This window comes from Camellia sinensis, chromosome 2 (genome assembly GCF_055761805.1).
Source record: "Camellia sinensis isolate YWXY chromosome 2, ASM5576180v1, whole genome shotgun sequence".
Taxonomy (NCBI): Eukaryota; Viridiplantae; Streptophyta; class Magnoliopsida; order Ericales; family Theaceae; genus Camellia; species Camellia sinensis.
Genome location: NC_138962.1, coordinates 68890515 through 68910851, shown reverse-complemented (window position 1 = coordinate 68910851; position 20337 = coordinate 68890515). Strand labels below are relative to the sequence as shown.

At 38.6% G+C, this 20337-nt stretch overlaps 1 protein-coding gene across 1 annotated transcript; it reads right to left on the bottom strand.

Moving 5' to 3' along the window:
• Positions 1 to 5957: 5957 nt before the first annotated feature.
• Positions 5958 to 6443, bottom strand: LOC145814147 (uncharacterized). The gene has a single exon (XM_082910673.1). The coding sequence runs from the start codon at positions 6441 to 6443 to the stop codon at positions 5958 to 5960; it is 486 nt and encodes a 161-aa protein (XP_082766799.1).
• Between the last annotated feature and the right edge of the window lie 13894 nt (positions 6444 to 20337).

Here is a 20337-nt window from a genome sequence, read left to right as displayed (position 1 = left end):
GTGTGCACGCATTTTGAGGCACTTCATTTTCATCCATCGGCCTCTTATGTGAGTGTGGCTGAGGCTCTCTCATGTTAGTATAAGTCCATGTTGCATTCCATATGCCATTTCCATGCCGTTGCATTGCATATACCATCGCCTCGGTTTGTGTACCCGTGTGCACGCATTTCGAGGCACTTCATTTTCATCTACCGGCATCCTATGTGAGTGTGGCTGAGGCTCTCTCATGTTAGTGTAAGCCCATATCATATTTTCATGTCATTTGCATTGCGTATGTCATTTTCTCGGTTTGCGTGCCCGTGTGCACGCATTTTGAGGCATCTCTTTTTTACAGCATAGTGCATACTAGGTTGTATCTTAGATCGCGTTCTGTCATTTTCTCAGTTTGCGTGCCCGTGTGCACGCATTTCGAGGCATCTCATTTTTACAGCATAGTGCATACTAGGTTGTATCTTAGATCGCATTCTGTCATTTTCTCGGTTTGCGTGCCCGTATGCACGCATTTCGAGGCATCTCATTTTCATAGCATTGTGTATGTTAGGACTGTATCTTAGTTGCATTCATGCATATCATGCATATTGCGTCATGTTCGGGATAGGAGTTAGCCCGGGCACGGGAAACGAGGTGCGTTTCGTACTCCGAGTGACGGAACGCTTCTCAATTCCTCAGTTATCGACACTCCGGATTATCCATGATGGAGTTAGGTTTTATTGTGTTTTCATGTGCATTCATCCTATATTGAATTGTGCATTTCGACTCCTCGGCCATCATGTCTCGGTATGCGTGATTGGTGGCACGAGGATCGAGACATGCATATATTTGTGAAAATACATTGCTGTGCCCCTTTCTTGCTCTCCGTTACAGCAAAATGAAGAATCAGCAACTTTTCGGGACTTGGCACGTGTTTCAAGAATAACTGCTAAACAGAGGCTAATTGGGGCATCCCAGTGGATTTCCGCGCAAGGCAGCCCAAACATACAGCATTCATCAGAAGCAAGGCAGTCCCTGGCTTGCACGCCAGTTTTACAGCTTTCTTAGTTAATTTGATTAATTAATTAGGAATTTGTATATTATTTGGACTGTAATATTTGGACTGTACTATTCTTTTATTCGGGACTGTATATTTATTCGGACCCTCTGCGCGGGGGCAAAACTGTAATAAGTGTACGTGAGTGTGATGTATGTCTTCCAACCCCACGTCTTTCTTCCCTTTTATTTACCTGCTTATGATGGTTAGATTAGGGCATATTTCAGTTAGCATACAGTATGACAGCATGTTTGCATCATTCATCTGTTTTGCATGCACCGGGCTCGGCGCACCATACTAACTGCATTGTATTTTTCAATTCTAAATTGAATACGTGTTAGCTGTAGCATTACATATGCCATGTTTAGAATAGCCGAGCCTGTTATAGTTTGCATTTTTGCATGTGTTGCATTAGGCATTTCTGTATACTTAGGATTCATGCATGATTTCTAATGAGTTTCTGTTTTGGCTTGGAGTACTCGGTAAGCTTTATGCTTTAGCATCCTTGCATGCGTGTGAGTGACTGCCATGAATAGCATGCTTACTATGAGGCAATATGCTTATGTGATATAATTGCCTGAATGCCTGTGGGTGAAGGTTGGGTTACTTGGATTGGAATAAATCATCAACTGTTAGTTTTAAGCCCACTAGATAGTGGCAAAACCATTGTTTTCTAAGCCCACCTGCGAGTGGCAAAATCTGCATTTTAAGCCTACTTGCGAGTAGCAAACCATCTTTCAAAAACAAACATGAAATGTTTTGTTCCAATTCAGGCAACCCAGTCTATACTTGTATGCTGTGCGCATCACATAGTAACCTAGGCTAATAAACCGGAATAAGAACGCACAATGTTTTCAAAAATAGATATCATGGTTAGTAGAGGCCGATCTTTGATCGGGCGAGCGGGGGTGCTCACGAAGTGACCTTCCCTAATCGTACCCAAGTTCCCGAGCCGAGGCAACTTTGGTGATGACGGACACGTGGCCTTTTGGCACCGAGTCAGGGTTCCTAAATTTCCCAAAATAAAATATTTAGGTGGCGACTCTGTATCTGGCAAAGCAGTCCATGTTTGGCACTTCTTTCAAAAATCTGTTTTCTCAAAACGATTTGCCGGATTTGGACTCTTTGGTTCAGATTAAGAACCGTGACTACAAATCGAGTCCGAGCTGTAGCGAGGTCCCCCGCGGGCTTGTTACAACGACAAATGATGTTATTCCTAATGAACTTGGCTACATGCGACGCTTTCAGCACTGCGTAGGATTGGGCTTCGACCCACTTTGTGAAGTAGTTAATTGCCACCAAGATATACTTATGCTCATTCATGCCTTTTGGCGTAACTACCCCAATAACATCAATTCCGTAGACTGAAAAAGGCCATGGTGAAGTTATATTGTATAGCTTCGACGGCGGGATATTCATGCGATTTGCATGAATTTGGCATTTGTGGCATCGCTGAACAAAACCAATACAATCCTCCTCCATGGTTAACCAGTAGTAGCTTTGCCTGAGAATCTTCCGGGTTAGCATTACTCCACTCATGTGCGATCCGCACTCCTCCCTGTGGATGGCCTCCGTTAGGCGCTTCAACTCTTCCACATCAACACACAACTTGTGTATTCCCAGATGACCACGTTTGTACAACTTACTCTCACAGATGATAAACTGAGCAGCCATTCGCCATATTGCCCTTTTATCTTTGGCATTTGCCCCTAGTGGATAAGCCTCATTTTCCAAGAAGTTCCAGATATCATAATACCAAGGGTTCTGATCTTGTACTTCATTTATCGCGACGATTAACTCGTAGGCCGGCACATACCTCTGTTCAATAATGATTGGATGCATCCAGACTCCCAACGGGATGTCTATCATAGAAGATAGAGTTGATAAGGCGTCAGTGAATCTGTTGTTCTCTCTTAACAGATGCGTGAAGGTTAGTTTCTCAAACCTAGGAATCAGAATATCCAGGGTTTAGTGATAGATTTTCATCATTTCTTTCTTAACCTTCCAGTCTTCTTTTGCTTGAGACACAACCAGGTTCGAGTCCCCAATGACGTCCAACCTTTTTGCCCCTAGTTCCAGGGCGGCTTCCAAACCAGCGATACACGCCTCGTATTCTGCTTCATTGTTGGATACCTTAAACCGGAGTTTGAAGGCTAAAGGTATATAAGAATTGTCGGGTGTTATCAGCAGCACCCCTATCCCATAACCATACTGGTTAGACGCTCCGTCAAAGTACATTGTCCAAATCTTTTCCTCGACCTGCAGAATAGCTTCATCTAGGAATAGGTATTCTACTACTTCGTCCCCTTCTGCTGGGTGATCTACCAGGAACTCAGCTACTGCTCTCTCCTTAACAGACGTGCGAGTCACATACTTCAAATCAAATTCGGGAAGAAGAAGCAACCAACGGGCTAGCCTACCCGTAAGCGCTGGTTTCTCAAAGAGATATTTGATGGGATCTAATCTCGAAACCAGAATTACAGAATGAGCTAACAGGTAGTGCCTCAACTTCCTGGTGGCCCATACCAAGGCTAAGGAAGCTTTCTCTAGTGGGGTATAACGGGTCTCATATTCCAGCATCTTCTTGCTCAGGTAATAGGTGGCTTTCTCCATTCTATCCTCAGATTCCTACGCAAGCATGCAGCCTATAGTCTTGTCGGTTACTGATAGATACAAAATCAACGGCTTCCTCGGCTTTGGTGGTGACAACACGGGCAGGTTCTGGAGGTACTGCTTGATTTGGTCAAAAGCAATCTGACATCAGTCATCCCATTAGAATTTCTTTCATTTCTTCAGGAGACCAAATAGTGGTTCACAAGTCAAGGTTAATTTTGTAATAAATCGTCTTATGAATTGCATTTTACTTAGAAAGCCTTGCATATCCTTTTCAGTCCTTGGTGGTGACATTTCTAGGATGGCCTTGATTTTGGAAGGATCAACCTCGATTCCCCTTTGTGTGATCAAGAATCGCAGCATTTTCCCTGCTGTGACACCAAAAGTGCATTTCTATGGATTTAGCCTCAACCGATACTCTCTGATCCGTTGAAAGAATTTCTTCAAGGCGGTGTAGTGGCCCTCTCTTTCCTTGGACTTGACAATGATGCCGTCCACATACATTTCAACCTCTTTGTGGATCATATCATGTAAGATAGTGGTTGTAGCTCATTGATAAGTAGCCTCAGCATTTTTCAGACCGAACGGCATCACCCTGTAGCATTAGGTTTCCCACGGCGTGGTGAAGAAAGTTTTCTCTTTATCCTCAGGTGCCATTAGAATCTGGTTGTACTCGGAAAATCCATCCATAAAAGGGACCAACGCATGGTCTGTGGTGAAGTCCACCAATTCATCGATGTGTTGTAGAGAAAAGTCTTCATTCGGACTAGCTTTGTTCAGATCTCTAAAATCCACACACACCCGAATTTTGCCATCTTTCTTTGGCACCGAAACAATGTTGGCCAACCAAGTCGGATACTCAGACACTAGCAAAAACCCTGCGTCTATTTGCTTGGTGACCTCCTCATTGATTTTCAAAGCCCAATCCAGGCGTATTCTTCGAAGCTTCTGCTTGACGGGTTAGGCCTCGGGGTCAAGAGGGATCCGATGCTGTACAATCTCAATATTGATTCCAGGCATGTCTTCGTAGGACCACGCGAAAACATCTTTGAAATCTTTTAATAAAGCGACTAAGCGCTCACGTTTCTCCGAAGACAACGTGGACCCGATTTGGACCAGATGTGAATCCTTCTCAGTACCTACATTAATTGGAGTGATTTCATCAACAAGGGGTTTTGCAAACCTCTCATCCTCTCGATCAGTCAAATGTTTCAAAACCAGAGGAATTCCTTCCTCATCGTTTTTATCAAAATTTTGAAAGTCATGATCAATGCAATATATAAGTGGTACAGAGAAGTACTCAGAAACAACGGTGGTATCATTCTCATTCAAAGGTTCCAGCTCATCCAATTCCTTGGTTACAACCGACGCAAAAGAAAAGGAAAAAGATGACCTTGACAAAACTACGACATCCAGGTTATCAACCCTAGGAATACCGGACTCCAACTCAGAAGAATTGGAATTTGATTCTGACTCTACAGACTCTGTGGAATCAAATTCTGGCTCACTGCCTGATTCAGAACTGCTGGATAGAAAGCCCTTCTCTAGCTACCAAATGAGAGAGGGTGCGTTAGATGCATCCAGAATACCACCGGAAGGGTCCACACCTGATTGGTCTCCGATCATGGAAACGGTGAAGTCATCCCCCAAGCTCTCTAGATCGATCAGAGGATTCGAAAAGAGACAAGCCAGTGCTGCACCTATCTCAAGTTCACTACTGTTGGACTCATCCCCTGTACTCTGTTCAGCCTAAGCTGTTAATTCAATTTGTTCCTCTGTGGCTTCATCCTCTTGCAGCTGTAGGTCGAACAAAATCTCAAAGCTAGGTAGACGCCGCTTTTCAGAGTTCAACTATGGCTCAGGAAAGCCGCAAAATGGGAAGTCTTATCCCTCCCAGACAAAATGACTATTCAGAGTTCCTTGAATTGGTCTATGTACAAACTCATAATGCGTCCCACTTTGCTTTGCTTTGGCTCTTCCATCCATTTTTTCCCTTTTCTCACCCAGTTCTCCTTGGTAGGCATGTGTCCTAAGCCAAAGGCATGAGGGTTATGTGGTACTTCGGCCAGTGCAGTAACGCCCTTCCGGCCACTTTTTCCTAATCCTATCCCGGGTATATGCTGTAGCTTGTTCATGAGGTGGACTGATTGAGCACTGACGTACAACCTCTCATCAATAGCCAAGATATCTTGCACCACCTGGGCCTCAGCTAAGGTAAAACCCGACAAGAAAACATCCTCGTCGCCATGTACAATCTCCAATACTGGTGTAGTGACCTTCGGCGGAGGATGTATAGAAGAATTCCTAAAAACAATGGCTACCCCTTTCCGAGAGGGTACTTCAGCATCTGATGCAAGGTGGAAGAAACAGCTTTTGCTTGGTACAACCAGGATCGCCTAAGTAACAAGTTGAAGGTAGCCGAAACATCCAGGACGTGAAACTCAATATCCTGTTGGGCTGGCCCTACCTGTGTTCTAATTTGAATTGTTCCCATAATCTCTCTGCTTGTGTTGTCGTAATCTTGAATCACATGGGCCGTTGGCATAAAATCCGCTGGCTTTAAGCCAATAGCATAGGCCATGCGCGACGGACAAACATTAATCGCAGACCCAATGCCAACCAATACAACCGGTACCCACTTCTCTCTACATTCAATAGAGATGTATAAAGGTCTGTTATCCACAGAACCCTTCAGTAGTAGTTCTTTGTCGAAAAAAGTTAAAGTTGGCACGACACCTCCTGGGAAGACAAGTCCCACTAGTGGCTCTGGAGTTGTGTCGATAGATAGTTTGGCCTGATCCATTGCCGACAATACAGCTTGCCAGTGCACGCGCGAGGCCATAAGTAACCCCTAGATAGATATGTCTGCTTGAATCTTCTTTAACTATTTCAATACAGCCTCCTTCTCTAATAGTTTCTCCCCCTGTTTTTCAGCTTCCTTATCATTTCCAGATGCTTCGGGTTGGTCTAAGTGTGGGGGCTTGAAGTACTACCCACTTCTAGTCATGTGATCCACCTCCTCAGAGTACCAAGTGTCGTCTGGCAAGTCCTGACCTCAACCCTCATTATTGTGGGCAAGATGCAGATCATCATCTTCTCACCATATTCCTCTGGCAACTGACAGGCAATTGTCCGGTTTCGTTGTAAGTACTCCCACGTCAATATTACAATCATTCCTCGTAGGGCGTTAGGCTTTTCCAGCCTTCTGATCATTCTCGTCACTTACCTGTTCAAACCGCTTTAGTGCGGCTTCTTGCTCTGTATCGGCAGTACTAACAATGCCCGATTTCTGAGCTGAATTCTTAATATCGGTGCCCTCCGGCAATTTTTCCTTGTCCTCATCCATTCTGACCCTTGTAGCAATTCCTATTTCTGGCTGTTCTAGCTTTGGTTGAAGTCCCTCATCCACATTAGGTTCATCACTGAGCCACTCCGAATTGTCTGTCAACCCGTTCAGATCGAACCAATCAATCTGTACATTCCCCGAATCATGTTCATCGTAGAATTGTAGATTGTCCAAGTCATCTTCTAGATCAGCTAGATCATCCAGACTTTAGCTTGGGCCATCCTCTCGGACTACATTGGCTCCCATTCCTATTGGCAACTCTACATTTGGTCTGGCCTGATTGGTTGGCACAATGTAGCGGCACGTGTTGTATTCCTCCTCAAAAAAATCAACGGAGCCCTCAGGCACTGGACTGGTATTCTCATTCTCCACCAAGGCTAGCTTGCCTTCATCTACCACAGTCACCACCACAGGTTTGGGTTGAAATGTGGACGCGTTTATCATGCACAAGGCTGTGCTCTCAGGGATGAACAACGCTGGCTTAGGTAGGTGGGAGGGGGTGATGTATATACTGGGGTCGTAAGGGACGGCCTGTGTATGGATGAGGTTTATTTGTTGGGGGTGAAGGGACCTGGTTATGTGGTGAGAGAGGATTTGTAGTGACGTTAGGCTTTTGAGGAGGCGCCATCACTTTATTGTCAATGAGATCTTGAATCTCATAACGTAATCTGAAGCGTAGGTCAGTGTCATGACCATGTTGTTGGTGAAAAGCGTAGTATTTGGCCGAGTTGTGTTTCGGAAGAAGATGATCGGGTAGGGGGCGAGGCTCTAGTGGTTTAAGATGCCTCTTTTTGATTAGTACCCCTAAGGCTTTGGATAAGGACATGTATAGTGGGGTGAAGACCCTTTGGCCCCCGGGTTGGTGCTTCAAGGTTTGTGAGGTTGTATTGGATGTACTGGTAAAGGGGTTGACAGTTTTAGGTGTGGTGGTGACCATACCCACATCAGAAGGCCTTGCAGCTGCACTACCACTCGTAATCACATTGGAACTGCGTGTGAAAGCCCTCTTGGGCTGCTCTTTCTCGTGGTTTATCAGACCTTGCTTTTGTAATGCCCCAAATTTCTAGCCTAAATGATAATACAACAATCATGGCTCTTTCAAGGAAAACTGAATATAAATCTCCAAACTTACATTACATGATACAATAGTTCTTCGTGCAACAATACATTAATCCAACAACAAGTAAATAAACAAATAAATACCCCCAAGGGTTTACAAGTTTCCAAGACTTGAGCCTGGTTACACAAAACGGTTATTCAAACCCACACAAAGACAGCCCTTGGCTTACACATAGAGTCACAACAAAATGAGAGCATTGTACTCCCAACACATATACTTCCACGCCTCTAGTTTGGTGGGATCACCACATCTTTTCTTGCACAAAAATCCCGTAGGGTGAACATAAAGCTCAGTATGAAATTCTTAACAAAGTATATACATTTTATATAAGTCTCAAGAGATGAAATGCACATGCCATGCTGTGTCTTTTTTGAAGATAAATCACATTTTCATCTTTGGAAAACCATCATGCTCAATGATGTTATGCAATTTCAATTGTTCAAAACTTAACAATTTATTTCAAGGGCAGTAAATACGACTCTGGCAATCCCTTGGTCGGTGTCTGCAAGTAGACTATACAAGTACTACCAAATTGTCATTTTTATCGGTATTAACTAGAAGGCTCGACACCTATCCGTGCGGGTTTTTGGTCTTTCACCCCAGACTCTCAGGCTAACTTATTCAATATCATCCACACCACCTGTCAAGACTTACCAACGTATTTACCCCAAAACCATTCCATGAAAACTTGTTTCTCAACATTATTTTCTCAATGCAAGTTTTCAAATCAACTTTCAAAGTTTAATATAATCAAATGAATTGATATGCCAATTTCACAAGATGAATATAAATACTTTTATTCCAATTCATCATCCAAGAAATAACACAATTCCCTCTTCTCAAGTATCCTCAACAATTAGTCATTTCAAGACTAATTTAACGTTTTGAACAATAATTTCCAAAATGAATAACAATTCTCATATTCCTTAAAATTCATTATTTATATAAATACAAATAAGAAATTTTCCAAACATCCATTTATTTTGGCACACAAAATAAATATAATAATATTATTCATGGATTTTCAGTTTCCTTAAAAAAAAATTCCCAAATTCTAGGTTTTCTCATTAAAACTATACAACTCAAATCTTTTGAAAGAAAACTTTCCAAAATCATCTTTTCTTCAATCAACGAAGATCAAAACCCATAAGATCATTTTAAAAGAACAAGAGACAAACCCACTTTCAAAATCACTCAACTTCTTGACTCAATAATCAATTTTCAAAGCTATCGAAAGATGATTTCGAAAATCATATAAATCTTGCATATATATATATATATATATATAACTCTAAGAAAATCCCTACCTCAAGTTTTGAAGAAGAAATGAGATGAAACTCCCAAAATCAACGGTGTCGAAACTCAATCTTCACCGTACACAATGAAGCCCTCGAGAAGTTAACCAATTTTGATGAAGAACCTATGGCAGAACTCTAATGGATCTTGAAAAATCAAGGTTTTGATCCAATTTGGCATAGGGAAATATAAAGAGAAGGGAGAGAAAAGGGTTTTTTAGAGAGAGAGAGAGATATACAAAAGTGATCTGAAATATCAGATTCACAAACTGATATAACATGGTCCGTTTGAGCGTGGAAAGTCCTGCTTGAGCGTTGAATACACATTCCCAGTACTTTTGCAGACAGGTCAAACTTCTAGAACCAAACATCCGTTCGATCGCATAAACGGCCGCTCGAGCAGACAAGCAACTTCTAATGCATTTTGCATTTTTGCTTCGGGTGCGCTGCCTCTTAACCCTGCCGGGGCGCTGCCCTCGGACCCACTAAGGGGCGTTGCCCCCTGGACCCCTGCGAGCCGACCGGGCAACTCGATCCCTACATAGTCAGCGAAGTGGCAAAACATGAAAGATACGCTACAAACCAATGCAAACATGAGACATTACCTGTTCCAAACACACCGTTACAACCTGATAACCAAAATAAGGGGAATACAGGGAACTAAGATACGTAACACCGTTCAAAACCATACCAACCTGAGCCTGGAACACCACAAAGTGACGGGTCAAAACTGGGATTGCTACAACTTTATTGTATCCTCAATTTGTACCTATATTTCATGGAGGTCAGCAAAAATAGACAAAGGCAAGACTATCGTTTTCTGTAATAGTCTTGGTTGCAGATTACGAACCACCATTCTGATCTGGTCCTTTTTAGCTAGTCGGACAGTCATCATAAAGGCCTTGGTCCTCCATCGGGTGACAAAATTTGAGAAGCCCTCCTTCGCCTCCTGGTGAGTTGCTTCGAGATCACGAGTTGTGAACTCGATCTAGGTGTTATAGGAGTACCGCGCTATGAAGGCCTCGACTATTTCTTCCTAGTTTCTCTTCACAGAGTCTTCAAGTTTGGCATACCAGATGGTCGCAACACACGATAGGGTCCAGCCAAAAAGCGACAGCTTCTATAATCTGGTGAGACCCATGGGTCGTAGGATGTCAAAGAATAGCCGTAGATGGACAATATGATCCCCAGAACTGTCAAACTGGTCTATATGCGGCATCTTGAATCTGTCTGGCAAAGTCACTGCCGAATCAGTATAACCATCATCAATATCAGGGATCGAATTCACGCCCTGTGCTCATTTAAAGAGCTTCTCCAGCTTGCTCACTTTCAGTGTAGTAAGGTCGACCTCGAATTCAAACAGTGCCTCTGTCGGGTAAATTGGTGCCTTGGAGGTCTGAGGCGGGATAGGATCTGCCTGAATGCTTGCATTTTCCTGGACATTGATTGTGACCCCGGGTGCCAGGATTCCCACTGGGAGGTGCATGGGATGCTGAGGCTACTGCAGGTTGTGGCTGCTGTTGTTGAAGCCTTTCTATTACCTCTGCTTGGCGGGCTACAACCTCGGCTTGGCGAGCTATGGTCTCAGCTCGTCGGGCAGTATCTAGCTGCATGTTCTCAATATTCTGCTAGAGTTGATGAAACATGTCTTTCATGTTGGCTGGAGGACTTTGAACAACCGGAACCGGCGAATACTCTCTGTCTGGAGTAGAAATAGATGATTGGGCCTAACTGGGCACAAACGAGGTAAATGGTGACTACTGAATTGGCGAGTTCTGTCGAATCCTCCTCCGTCTAATAATTGGCGGAAGTGAAACAAACACTGGTTGTCCCCTTACAAGATCCTCGGATCGGTAAAGTCCCCTTACTCGGGTCTAGAGTGCTTGGGGGGTTAACAGACTCGTCTGAAACAATGGTGTAAAACTACCTTGTAAAAAGAAAATAAAGCAAAAAAGAAACAAAAATCAGAAACCACATAGCACCTTGGCTCAGACAAGAACAATACGCAGTTGCAATCATAAGCTGGACAACTCTACTCAAACATTGATTTCTGTCCCAAAACTAATACCCAGACTGGCAACTGATACATACATTCTTGTAGAGTTTCACTCTAAAAGCATGTATCAAGCAAGTGAGAGCCAAAACACCCCTATGATAGGGTAGGGTTACCCTGTCCTAATTTCATCAAGAGCCAGGGGTTCACTACGCAAACAAGTAGTTTCAAACAATTCCTGCATTCGGGTGAGCAATCTGTCCTAGTTTAGAACAGTCTCTATGGTATCCGATATGCAACTAGGTCGATTGGTCAAAAAGGGTACCTCAGCAAGACTACCTAATATACCTCTCACACCTAACACCAATAAGTGAAAGAAGGATCAAATGGTACAGCGGTAATCCAGATCCAAGGATTGTGTTCCCATCGTGGGAGAGCCCGCAACCGGTCAGCCTTTTGACATGCTTTTCCAAGCAAGTCTTCGGCAAACCGTTCAGGAATAGCAGATGGCAAACACTGTGACTTAAGCGCATTGATGCAAATACAAATACAAAGAAACACATAAGTGTAGATAAAATAACATATCATGAGTTCGAGTCAAGTTCTCTAAGTCTCTAGCAGAGTCGCCAGAAACTGTGGACTCGCCTTTTTCTACTACCCGCCTTTCGAAAAGGGTTTGAGAAGAAGGCCTCACAGTGGACTCCTGCGGTTCTGAATTTAGTTTCACAAGTGCAATGTGAAACTGATAAACACTAAAGAGTCCAAATCCGGCAAATCTTTTTGGAAAATTAATTTTAAATCAAATAATGCCAAAATTGGACTGCTTTACCAGATACAAAGTCACCACCTAAATATTTTGTTTTGGAAAAATTTAGGAAACCCTGACTCGTGCCAAAGGCCACATGTCCATCATCACCAAAGTTGCCTCGGCTCAAGAACTTGGAAACGAAAGGGGAAGGTCCTGAAATGAGCACCTCCGCTCACCCGATCAAAGATCGGCCTCTACTAATCATGATATGCTATTTTATAAACATTATGTATTCTTGTTCTGATTTATTAGCTAACTTGACTATGTGACGCACACAACCAAGTATAGACTAAAATTGCAAGAATTGGAACAACTCAACTCACGTTTGTTTGCGAAAATGGTTTGAATTTGCCACCCTCAAGTGGGCTTAAAGATGCGGATTTGCCACCAAGCATAGTGGGCTTAAAACATGATTTGCCACAACAAAGTGGGCTTAAAACTTACATTCGTTGAATCATTCCAATTCAAACAACAAGCCTTCATCCACATGCATTCATGCAGTTTAGCATTTAAGCACATAGCCTCATGGAAAGCATGTGAAACATGGAAACGTGGCAATCACACTCATGCAAGTATGCTAAAGCATAAAGACTTACCGAGTTCTCCAAGCCAAAACAAAAACTAGTTAGAAAGATATCCTAACTATGTGAGATGCTTAATGCAACACATGAAATAATGCAATTAATAGGCTCGGCTACTAATATGGCATATGAATCGATTTGAACAACATGCGATAAACACGTATTCAAAGAATTATATTGAAATTGCAATGCAGTTTGAATGATGCGCCGAGCCTCGGTGCATGCAAGACAAATGAATGGATGCAAACATATGAGTATAGGGTATACTAATTGAAAATGTCCCTAATCTAACTATTAAAAGTGATTAAATAAAAGGGAGAAAGACGTGGGGTTGAAAGACATACACACACGCACGCACACTTATTACAACATTACGCCCTCACAAAGGAGGGTCTGAATGAATAAGCTAACTAGCTACGCTAATTAAGTTAACTATTACAAAATGAAACTAATTAACTAACTTATTCTAAACTAATTAAATATGACAAATCAAATTAATTAGCTAAATACTAAGCTAATTAGATACAAAGCAATTAAACTAATTAATTAGCTACCACTAATTAACTAAACAAAGCAATTAAATGGCCCCGGGAAGCGAGGGATGCATGCATGCTCGGTTAGTTTCCACCCGAAGAGTGTACCAACTTCCAGAAAACCTCTGTTCCCCTTTTCCATCACACTGAGCAACTTTCTTCATTGATGGCCAATCGGCTATTGCTGGTGACCGTCGGCCACTCCTTCCTTTTGCTTTGAAGCACTGCACAAAACAGCCGCAAATTCAATCTCAAACCTTCTTTTAGAGCTCCAACTAGGCTCCAAGGGTCCTCAGCTCCAAGGTGGTCAAGTTTGATTAAGGGTTGGCGTGCAAAAGTGTGGAGGAACTAGGCAATCAAGTACAAAATATCAAGTGAGAGAGAGAAAGCTAAAGAGAGAGGGGAATTTTTGGTCCAAATCTTCTAACCCTCCAAAATGGGGGAGGACACCCCTTATATATAGAAAATCAAGTCTTGAGCTTGTATACATCCTACCATACATGTGTATGAAAATGCAGCTCAGTGAGCAATAGCTGGCAAACAAATATCTGTAAAAAGGGACCAATGGCCGTCGGCCACCACTGGTGGCCGTCGACCACCACTGGTAGCCGACAAGCACAAGCCATGGCCGACAGATCCTAGGGCTGGCTGACAGGTTACCCTCTCTTCCAAGCTAGAGGCAATAAGCTCTTGGTCCAAAAACATGCACAAAATAGATAAGGTTTATAGGCTCAAAGACAAGGCGTTCCGCCGAGGACTTCGGGCGCTCAAAACGAACACAAACAAGGGCAATCATCGAGTGCACAAACGATGACGTCCAAGTCTTGAGGACGGTCAAAAATGGGGTGTCTACAATATATAAGATATCACAAAAGTAATATGTAAAATATTTTGTAACAATATAATACAGGTAACAATGAAAAGTTAATTATTCATAATTAAATAGTCGATCATAATGTAAATGTTTAGTGTTATATTTTTATGTGTATACATCATTTTTTAATTACATTATTAAATTCAAATAAAAATTGAAAGGAATTTGTGAATAATTTGTGTAAAATTAGAGATCAGTGAAGAAATATATAAAAAAAAGAAAATTTTATAGTGTTTGATTTGGTTTTTTTTTTTTAACTTTTGTTTTAAATTTTTTGGTTTTCATTTTTTTTTTGGGTCGTGGGCACTATTTTTTTTTAAAGGGACATTGATAAATAAATCCTATATTTTGGACTTGTAATTCGTATAGTCTCATATTTTTTTCTTGTGATATATTTAGTCTTTTTGGATGTATAATGAGTCATTTGTCCGCCACATTGGAGTGTCACATTTGGAAAAAATATACTAAAGAGTTTTTTAGTGTCACATCATACCCGCTACATTGGAGTGTCCCAAATACACTAAAGAGTTTTTAATTTTTTTTAGAATGTCACATCATATCTGTCACGTTGAGTGTCACATGTCACATTTGGAAAAAATAACTAAAGAGTTTTTATTTTGTTTTTAGTATCACATTATACCCTCTACGTTGTCACATTTGACAAAAATACACTAAGGAGTTTTTAATTTTTTTGGAGTGTCACATCATACTCACAACGTTGTCACATTTGGAAAAAGTACACTAAGGAGTTTTTAGTTTTTTTGGAGTGTCATTTCATACCCGTCACGTTTTCACATTTGGAGAATATATACTAAGGAGTTTTTAATTTTTTTGGAGTAAAAATCTTAGAGTGTCACATCATACCCATCATGTTGTCATATTTGAGAAAAATATACTAAGGAGTTTTTAGTTTTTTTGGAGTGACACATCATTGGAATGCTACATTAATACCTACTACATTGGAGTATCACATCATGCTTGTCACATTGATACAAGGCATAGTTGTCCACCAAAACACTACCAAAATAAAAAATAAGATTACATGGAAAGAAACTCTTCATTAATAGGACTTAATAGATCAATAGAAAAAATTTGAGACTAATTGGAGTACTTGCTTGTGAGATAGAATTTATTGATAAATATTTCAATATTGATCAAAAAATTAATTAGAATTTAGAAAAATTTATCCATAAATCTCATATGGGGAATGTTGATGCATTTAGTCTAAAAAGTTTCTTGTGAACCAATTACTCCTTATGTTTTGAAAAGTTGTATTTATTTGATTTGGTGCCATTTGAGTTTAAGTGAATACCCTTTTGTGATTTTTTTTTTTTTTTTTTTTCCTGATTCGTTTTTGGGATGGGAATGTAAATGTGAGGTGTGGAATATTCTTTTTGACAGGATTGGTGACTGAAGTGTCGATTGTAGAGTATTGAAATCTATATTTCTGTTAGTGTGATTTTCTGGTGTTACATTGGAGTGCTACTTTTGAGTGCTACGTTTGAAAAAAGTACACTAAACAGTTTTTGTGTTTTACATTGATTGGAATATTATATTTTTTTAAAAAAATACACTAAGCAATTTTTTTAGAATGTTACGTTATTACGTTTGAGAAAAGTACATTAAGAAATTTTTTAGTGTATTATATTGGAGTGTTACATTTGGAAAAAATATAATAAGGAGTTTTTTTTTTTTGAAATGTTACGTTATTATATTTGAAAAAAGTACACTAAGAAATTTTTTAGTAAATTACATTAGAGTGTTACGTTTGAAAAAAGTATGAGTTTTGTACGTTACATTGATTGGAGTGTTATGTCTGGAAAAATATACTAAAATTTGTTTTTGGAATGCTATGTTATTATGTTTGAGAAAAGTACGCTAAATAATTTTTTAGTGTGTTACATTGGAGTGTTATGTTTTTTTAGTGTTACATTAGAGTGTTATATTTAGAAAAAAAAAACAGTAAGGAATTTTTTTGATGTGTTACGTTTAATAATTTTAATATTATGAAAAAACCTACATTTATCCCTCAACATATAACACACGCGCGCTTATACTTGACCCTTTATATAATTCACAAGAGAATGAGATATTTGGATTTAGAAGAAAAAATGCAGGACCAAACAATTTATAAAATCACTTTTTAAAATTTATTAGTACTTAACCCTTAATTTTTTAGGATGATAGATTTTTATTTATTTAGTAGATAAGAAAATGGACACAGGATCCCCATTACACAAAATATTTTGTTTCCCTTTATTATGAACACTTTTGTCCTATTTTGACATTTCCGATTCACTATTATTGTAGGCTTGAATGAGAGTACATTAATCATAGAAGATTAAGAATCTGCTAATCAAAGTTGCAATTCGGCTGTGTAAGCCCGATCCAAGCTGTTAAATTCGGACTAGGCTTTCAATCTCGCACAAAATTGAGTTGTTTATTATAGAAGATTAATAAGTTGATCAATTTATTATAGTTCGACTTGCAAATATATATATATTTTTTGATAAAATCATCAAAATAAATAACTTATATAATGAGAGGGAGATAGAAGCGAGATGAGAATCTAGAAATTTGATCAGTTGCAACAATAATCTTTACCATTTTTTACTGGAAAAAAGGGATTTATAAAATTTTGTGTTGTATTAATTATGTATGTGATATATATAGTAAATATGATTTAAAAATGCAAATAATTTTATTCATTCAATGGATAATATATTTAACATTTTAAAAAAATTGGTGAAAAATGCACTCTACCTGTCTAAGACATTAAGGTCAAGTTTGGCAACTTAAAAATAATCCATCTTTTTATCTTTTTATCTTTTTTCCATCACACCATCTCTTTATTTTTCTGTACATGTTTTCGTAAAAAGACAAAAATTGCACTTATTTAGGTCATCCTAAACAACCCCTAAGTCCATTTTTTTTTTTAATTGGAAGATCCACACTTCATGAAATAATTTGATAAGAAATCCTAAAGAACATTTTGTTTCCAATTTTCCCCTTGACTTTTTTTTTATTTGTTTAACTTTTCGTTGACTATCTGTTCAAATTTATAGCTACATGTTCAAATTTTTTTTGTCTATCTGTTTAAATTTTTTTTCTATCTGTTCAAATATCTATCCAAATTTTATTATTGGTTCAATTTTTTCTCTGAATTTTATTTTCCAAAATTCTATTTGTTCAATTTTTTTTTTTTTACCAAACCTTATTTGTGAAATAGCAAGCCAAACCAAATCTTATTTGTTGAAATACAAACCAATCCCTATTTGTCGCAATACAAAGCCAAACAAAACCCTATATGTTTAATTTTTCTATCTGTTTAGATTTTTTAAGTTGTTGCAAATATATGTTACCAAGCCAAACAAAACCCCATCTGGGCAACATCTGTTCAATTTTTTACAATATCTCTTCAACATTTGTGCATATCCAAAACCAAATAAGCTAAGAATTTAATTCTTTTTTTCTTCTTATCTTTTCTATATTCTTTTCTTTTTTTCTCTAAGATCTACAAACAATAACAATGCCAACATTTTTTCCTTCTGTTTAATTTTTATCTGTTGAAACTTATGTTGAATTTTCTTCTGTTTAATAGATAAAATTATTTTTTTCTTCTACTTTCTTGTCGAAATTCTTCACAAACACTACAAGAATTAACACATTTGCCGACCAAAAAATTGGTCGCTAAAAGTCCATTTTTGGTCGGCAAAACATATTCCCGACCAATTTTTTTGGTCGCCAAGTTGGTCGGCAATTGAGGGTCGCGGAAAGTACTTAGCGACTAAAAAGATTTTTAGTCGGCAAAACGTTCTATTTGGCGACTAAATTGTTGGTCGCTAAACATATAATTATCGCGACTAACCTATTTAGTCGCGAAAAGACTTTGGTCGGCAAAAATTACATTCAACGACCATACATGTTAGTCGCTAATTTGGTCGGCAAAAATTACTTTCAACGACCAACAAAATTGGTCGGCAAAAATTACTTTCAACGACCAACAAAATTGGTCGGCAAAAATTACATTCCACGACCAAAACTTCTTCGTCGCTAAATAATAGTTTCTACGATCAAAAAATTTGGTCGCTATTTGTTACTTTTCGCGACCAAAACTTTTGGTCGGCAAAAGTGAGATTCCACGACCAAGTGTTGTTTTGGTCGGCAATAGATGTATTTTTTGCGACCAAAACTTTTGGTCGGCAATTGTCATTTTTTACGAAAAAAAATTATTTATTTGTCACGACTAATAAATTGGTCGCCAAAAGCAAGAAAATAATACACCTGTAATTCCTAATAATTCATTCAATCCATAATAAACCTATAATTTTAAAGCATCATACAAATCAACTGAATCATTAACATTCGACACAATACATAATTCATTAACATTCGACACAATCCAACATTCAATCCAATTTTTTTTTTTTGAACAATCAATTTTTGTTTATAAACATTCAATCCAATATTGAACAAAATTCATTCAACCCAACCTAAATATAACATTAAAATTCATTATATTTTCCTGCTCAATCCCAAACTTTACAATCATTCCATTCAAAACATTAATTGAGACAAGTTTTAAACATCCATCCATTGAAAACCAGTAAGTAATTGAACAAAAATTAAAAGGAAAATCAATGAAGGAATCCAAAAAAAAATTCTACAACATGAAGGAATATATATGGTTTTGAAGCATCAACCTTGTGCTTGATCGTTTTTGGAAGTCACCTACAAATAAAATAAGAAAAGTTAGAATCTAGAAACATATCCAAAATGAAGTATTCTCATAAAAAAAATTAACCATATGGCAAAAAATTTATATGATTACATTACAAACATTTGATGATGACTATACCACAATTAATATCCTCCAATTCAAATCTAAACTAGAGGCAATTCAGATCCTATATATAAAATAAATGCACAACATGACCCTTCACCATATTGTTCCCTTAATGCTGTGGACACTGAACATTGATTTGTTTGGTGAGATAACCAACATTACACACAACTTAAAACAATATCATCACTTTACTATTATAACCTCCAACAAAGATATAACACCTAAGAAAAGTAGGAAAAAAGAAGTGGGAATAAAAAGAAAGCTAAAGCTGAAATGAACAAATTTGAATCATCACAGTTAATTAGGTGATTGCCTTCAAATTCAGAAACACATTGAAAACATAATGAGAAACATATATAGTTTTCAAGATCTTGTTTCTCATTATGTTTTCAATGTGTTTCTTGTCAACAATATATGTTTACTACCACCTAATTAACTGTGATGATTCGTTACTCTGTCCTTTTACGTTACTCTGTCCTTTTAGTTCCTTCTCAAACAATATATTACATATTTACCAACAAAAAACAAGCCCTAATATGTTACTCTGTCCTTTTAGTTCCTTCTCAACAATTAGGATTGCTGACTTTTGTCCTTTTTTATATGTTGTGTGTGCATGCAGTGGGGAAGAGTGTATTAAAAATTAATAATAAATAAATAAATAAATAAAAAGCAAAGTTACTATTGAATTAACAATAGAATCCAAAATATTTGACCCTGAGCACAGAACAAAAAGAAAGTTGGTCGGACAATCATATTTATGCCATGTATATGTGGATTTGTTCTATCATACAATTTTTTTCTATTAAAAATATGCTATCACATGCACATCTGCAGGTCCTATAAAAATGTCAACCTAAAAAGATTTTGCCATCAAATTAGGTCACAAAAGCACACTTATCCATTGACTTACAGAAATTGATGAAGCAAATTTTAGTGTTAAATGCACCATCTCGCTACTGCATATTAGCAGATTTCCTAGTTTACCATGCACCACAATATCCTTACTTGAAGTATTGACCAATAAAACATTGGTTACTATTGTTTTTACCATCAGTTCAATTTAGATTGTCACAGATTTGATATTGAGAGAAATATCTCAACAAGTGTGCGATACCAAAGCAGGCCAGATGACAACAAATCATGCTCCATATCATTTACAAATAAATTTTTGATAGTGGAGAAGCTTAGATGACAAAATTATACTGCTCATGTCCATGGACCAATCAATTGATGTAATAAAACAAAAACTACTCTCATTCCACGCCATGGTAAAAGATAATGCAAATGATAAAATGAAAGTT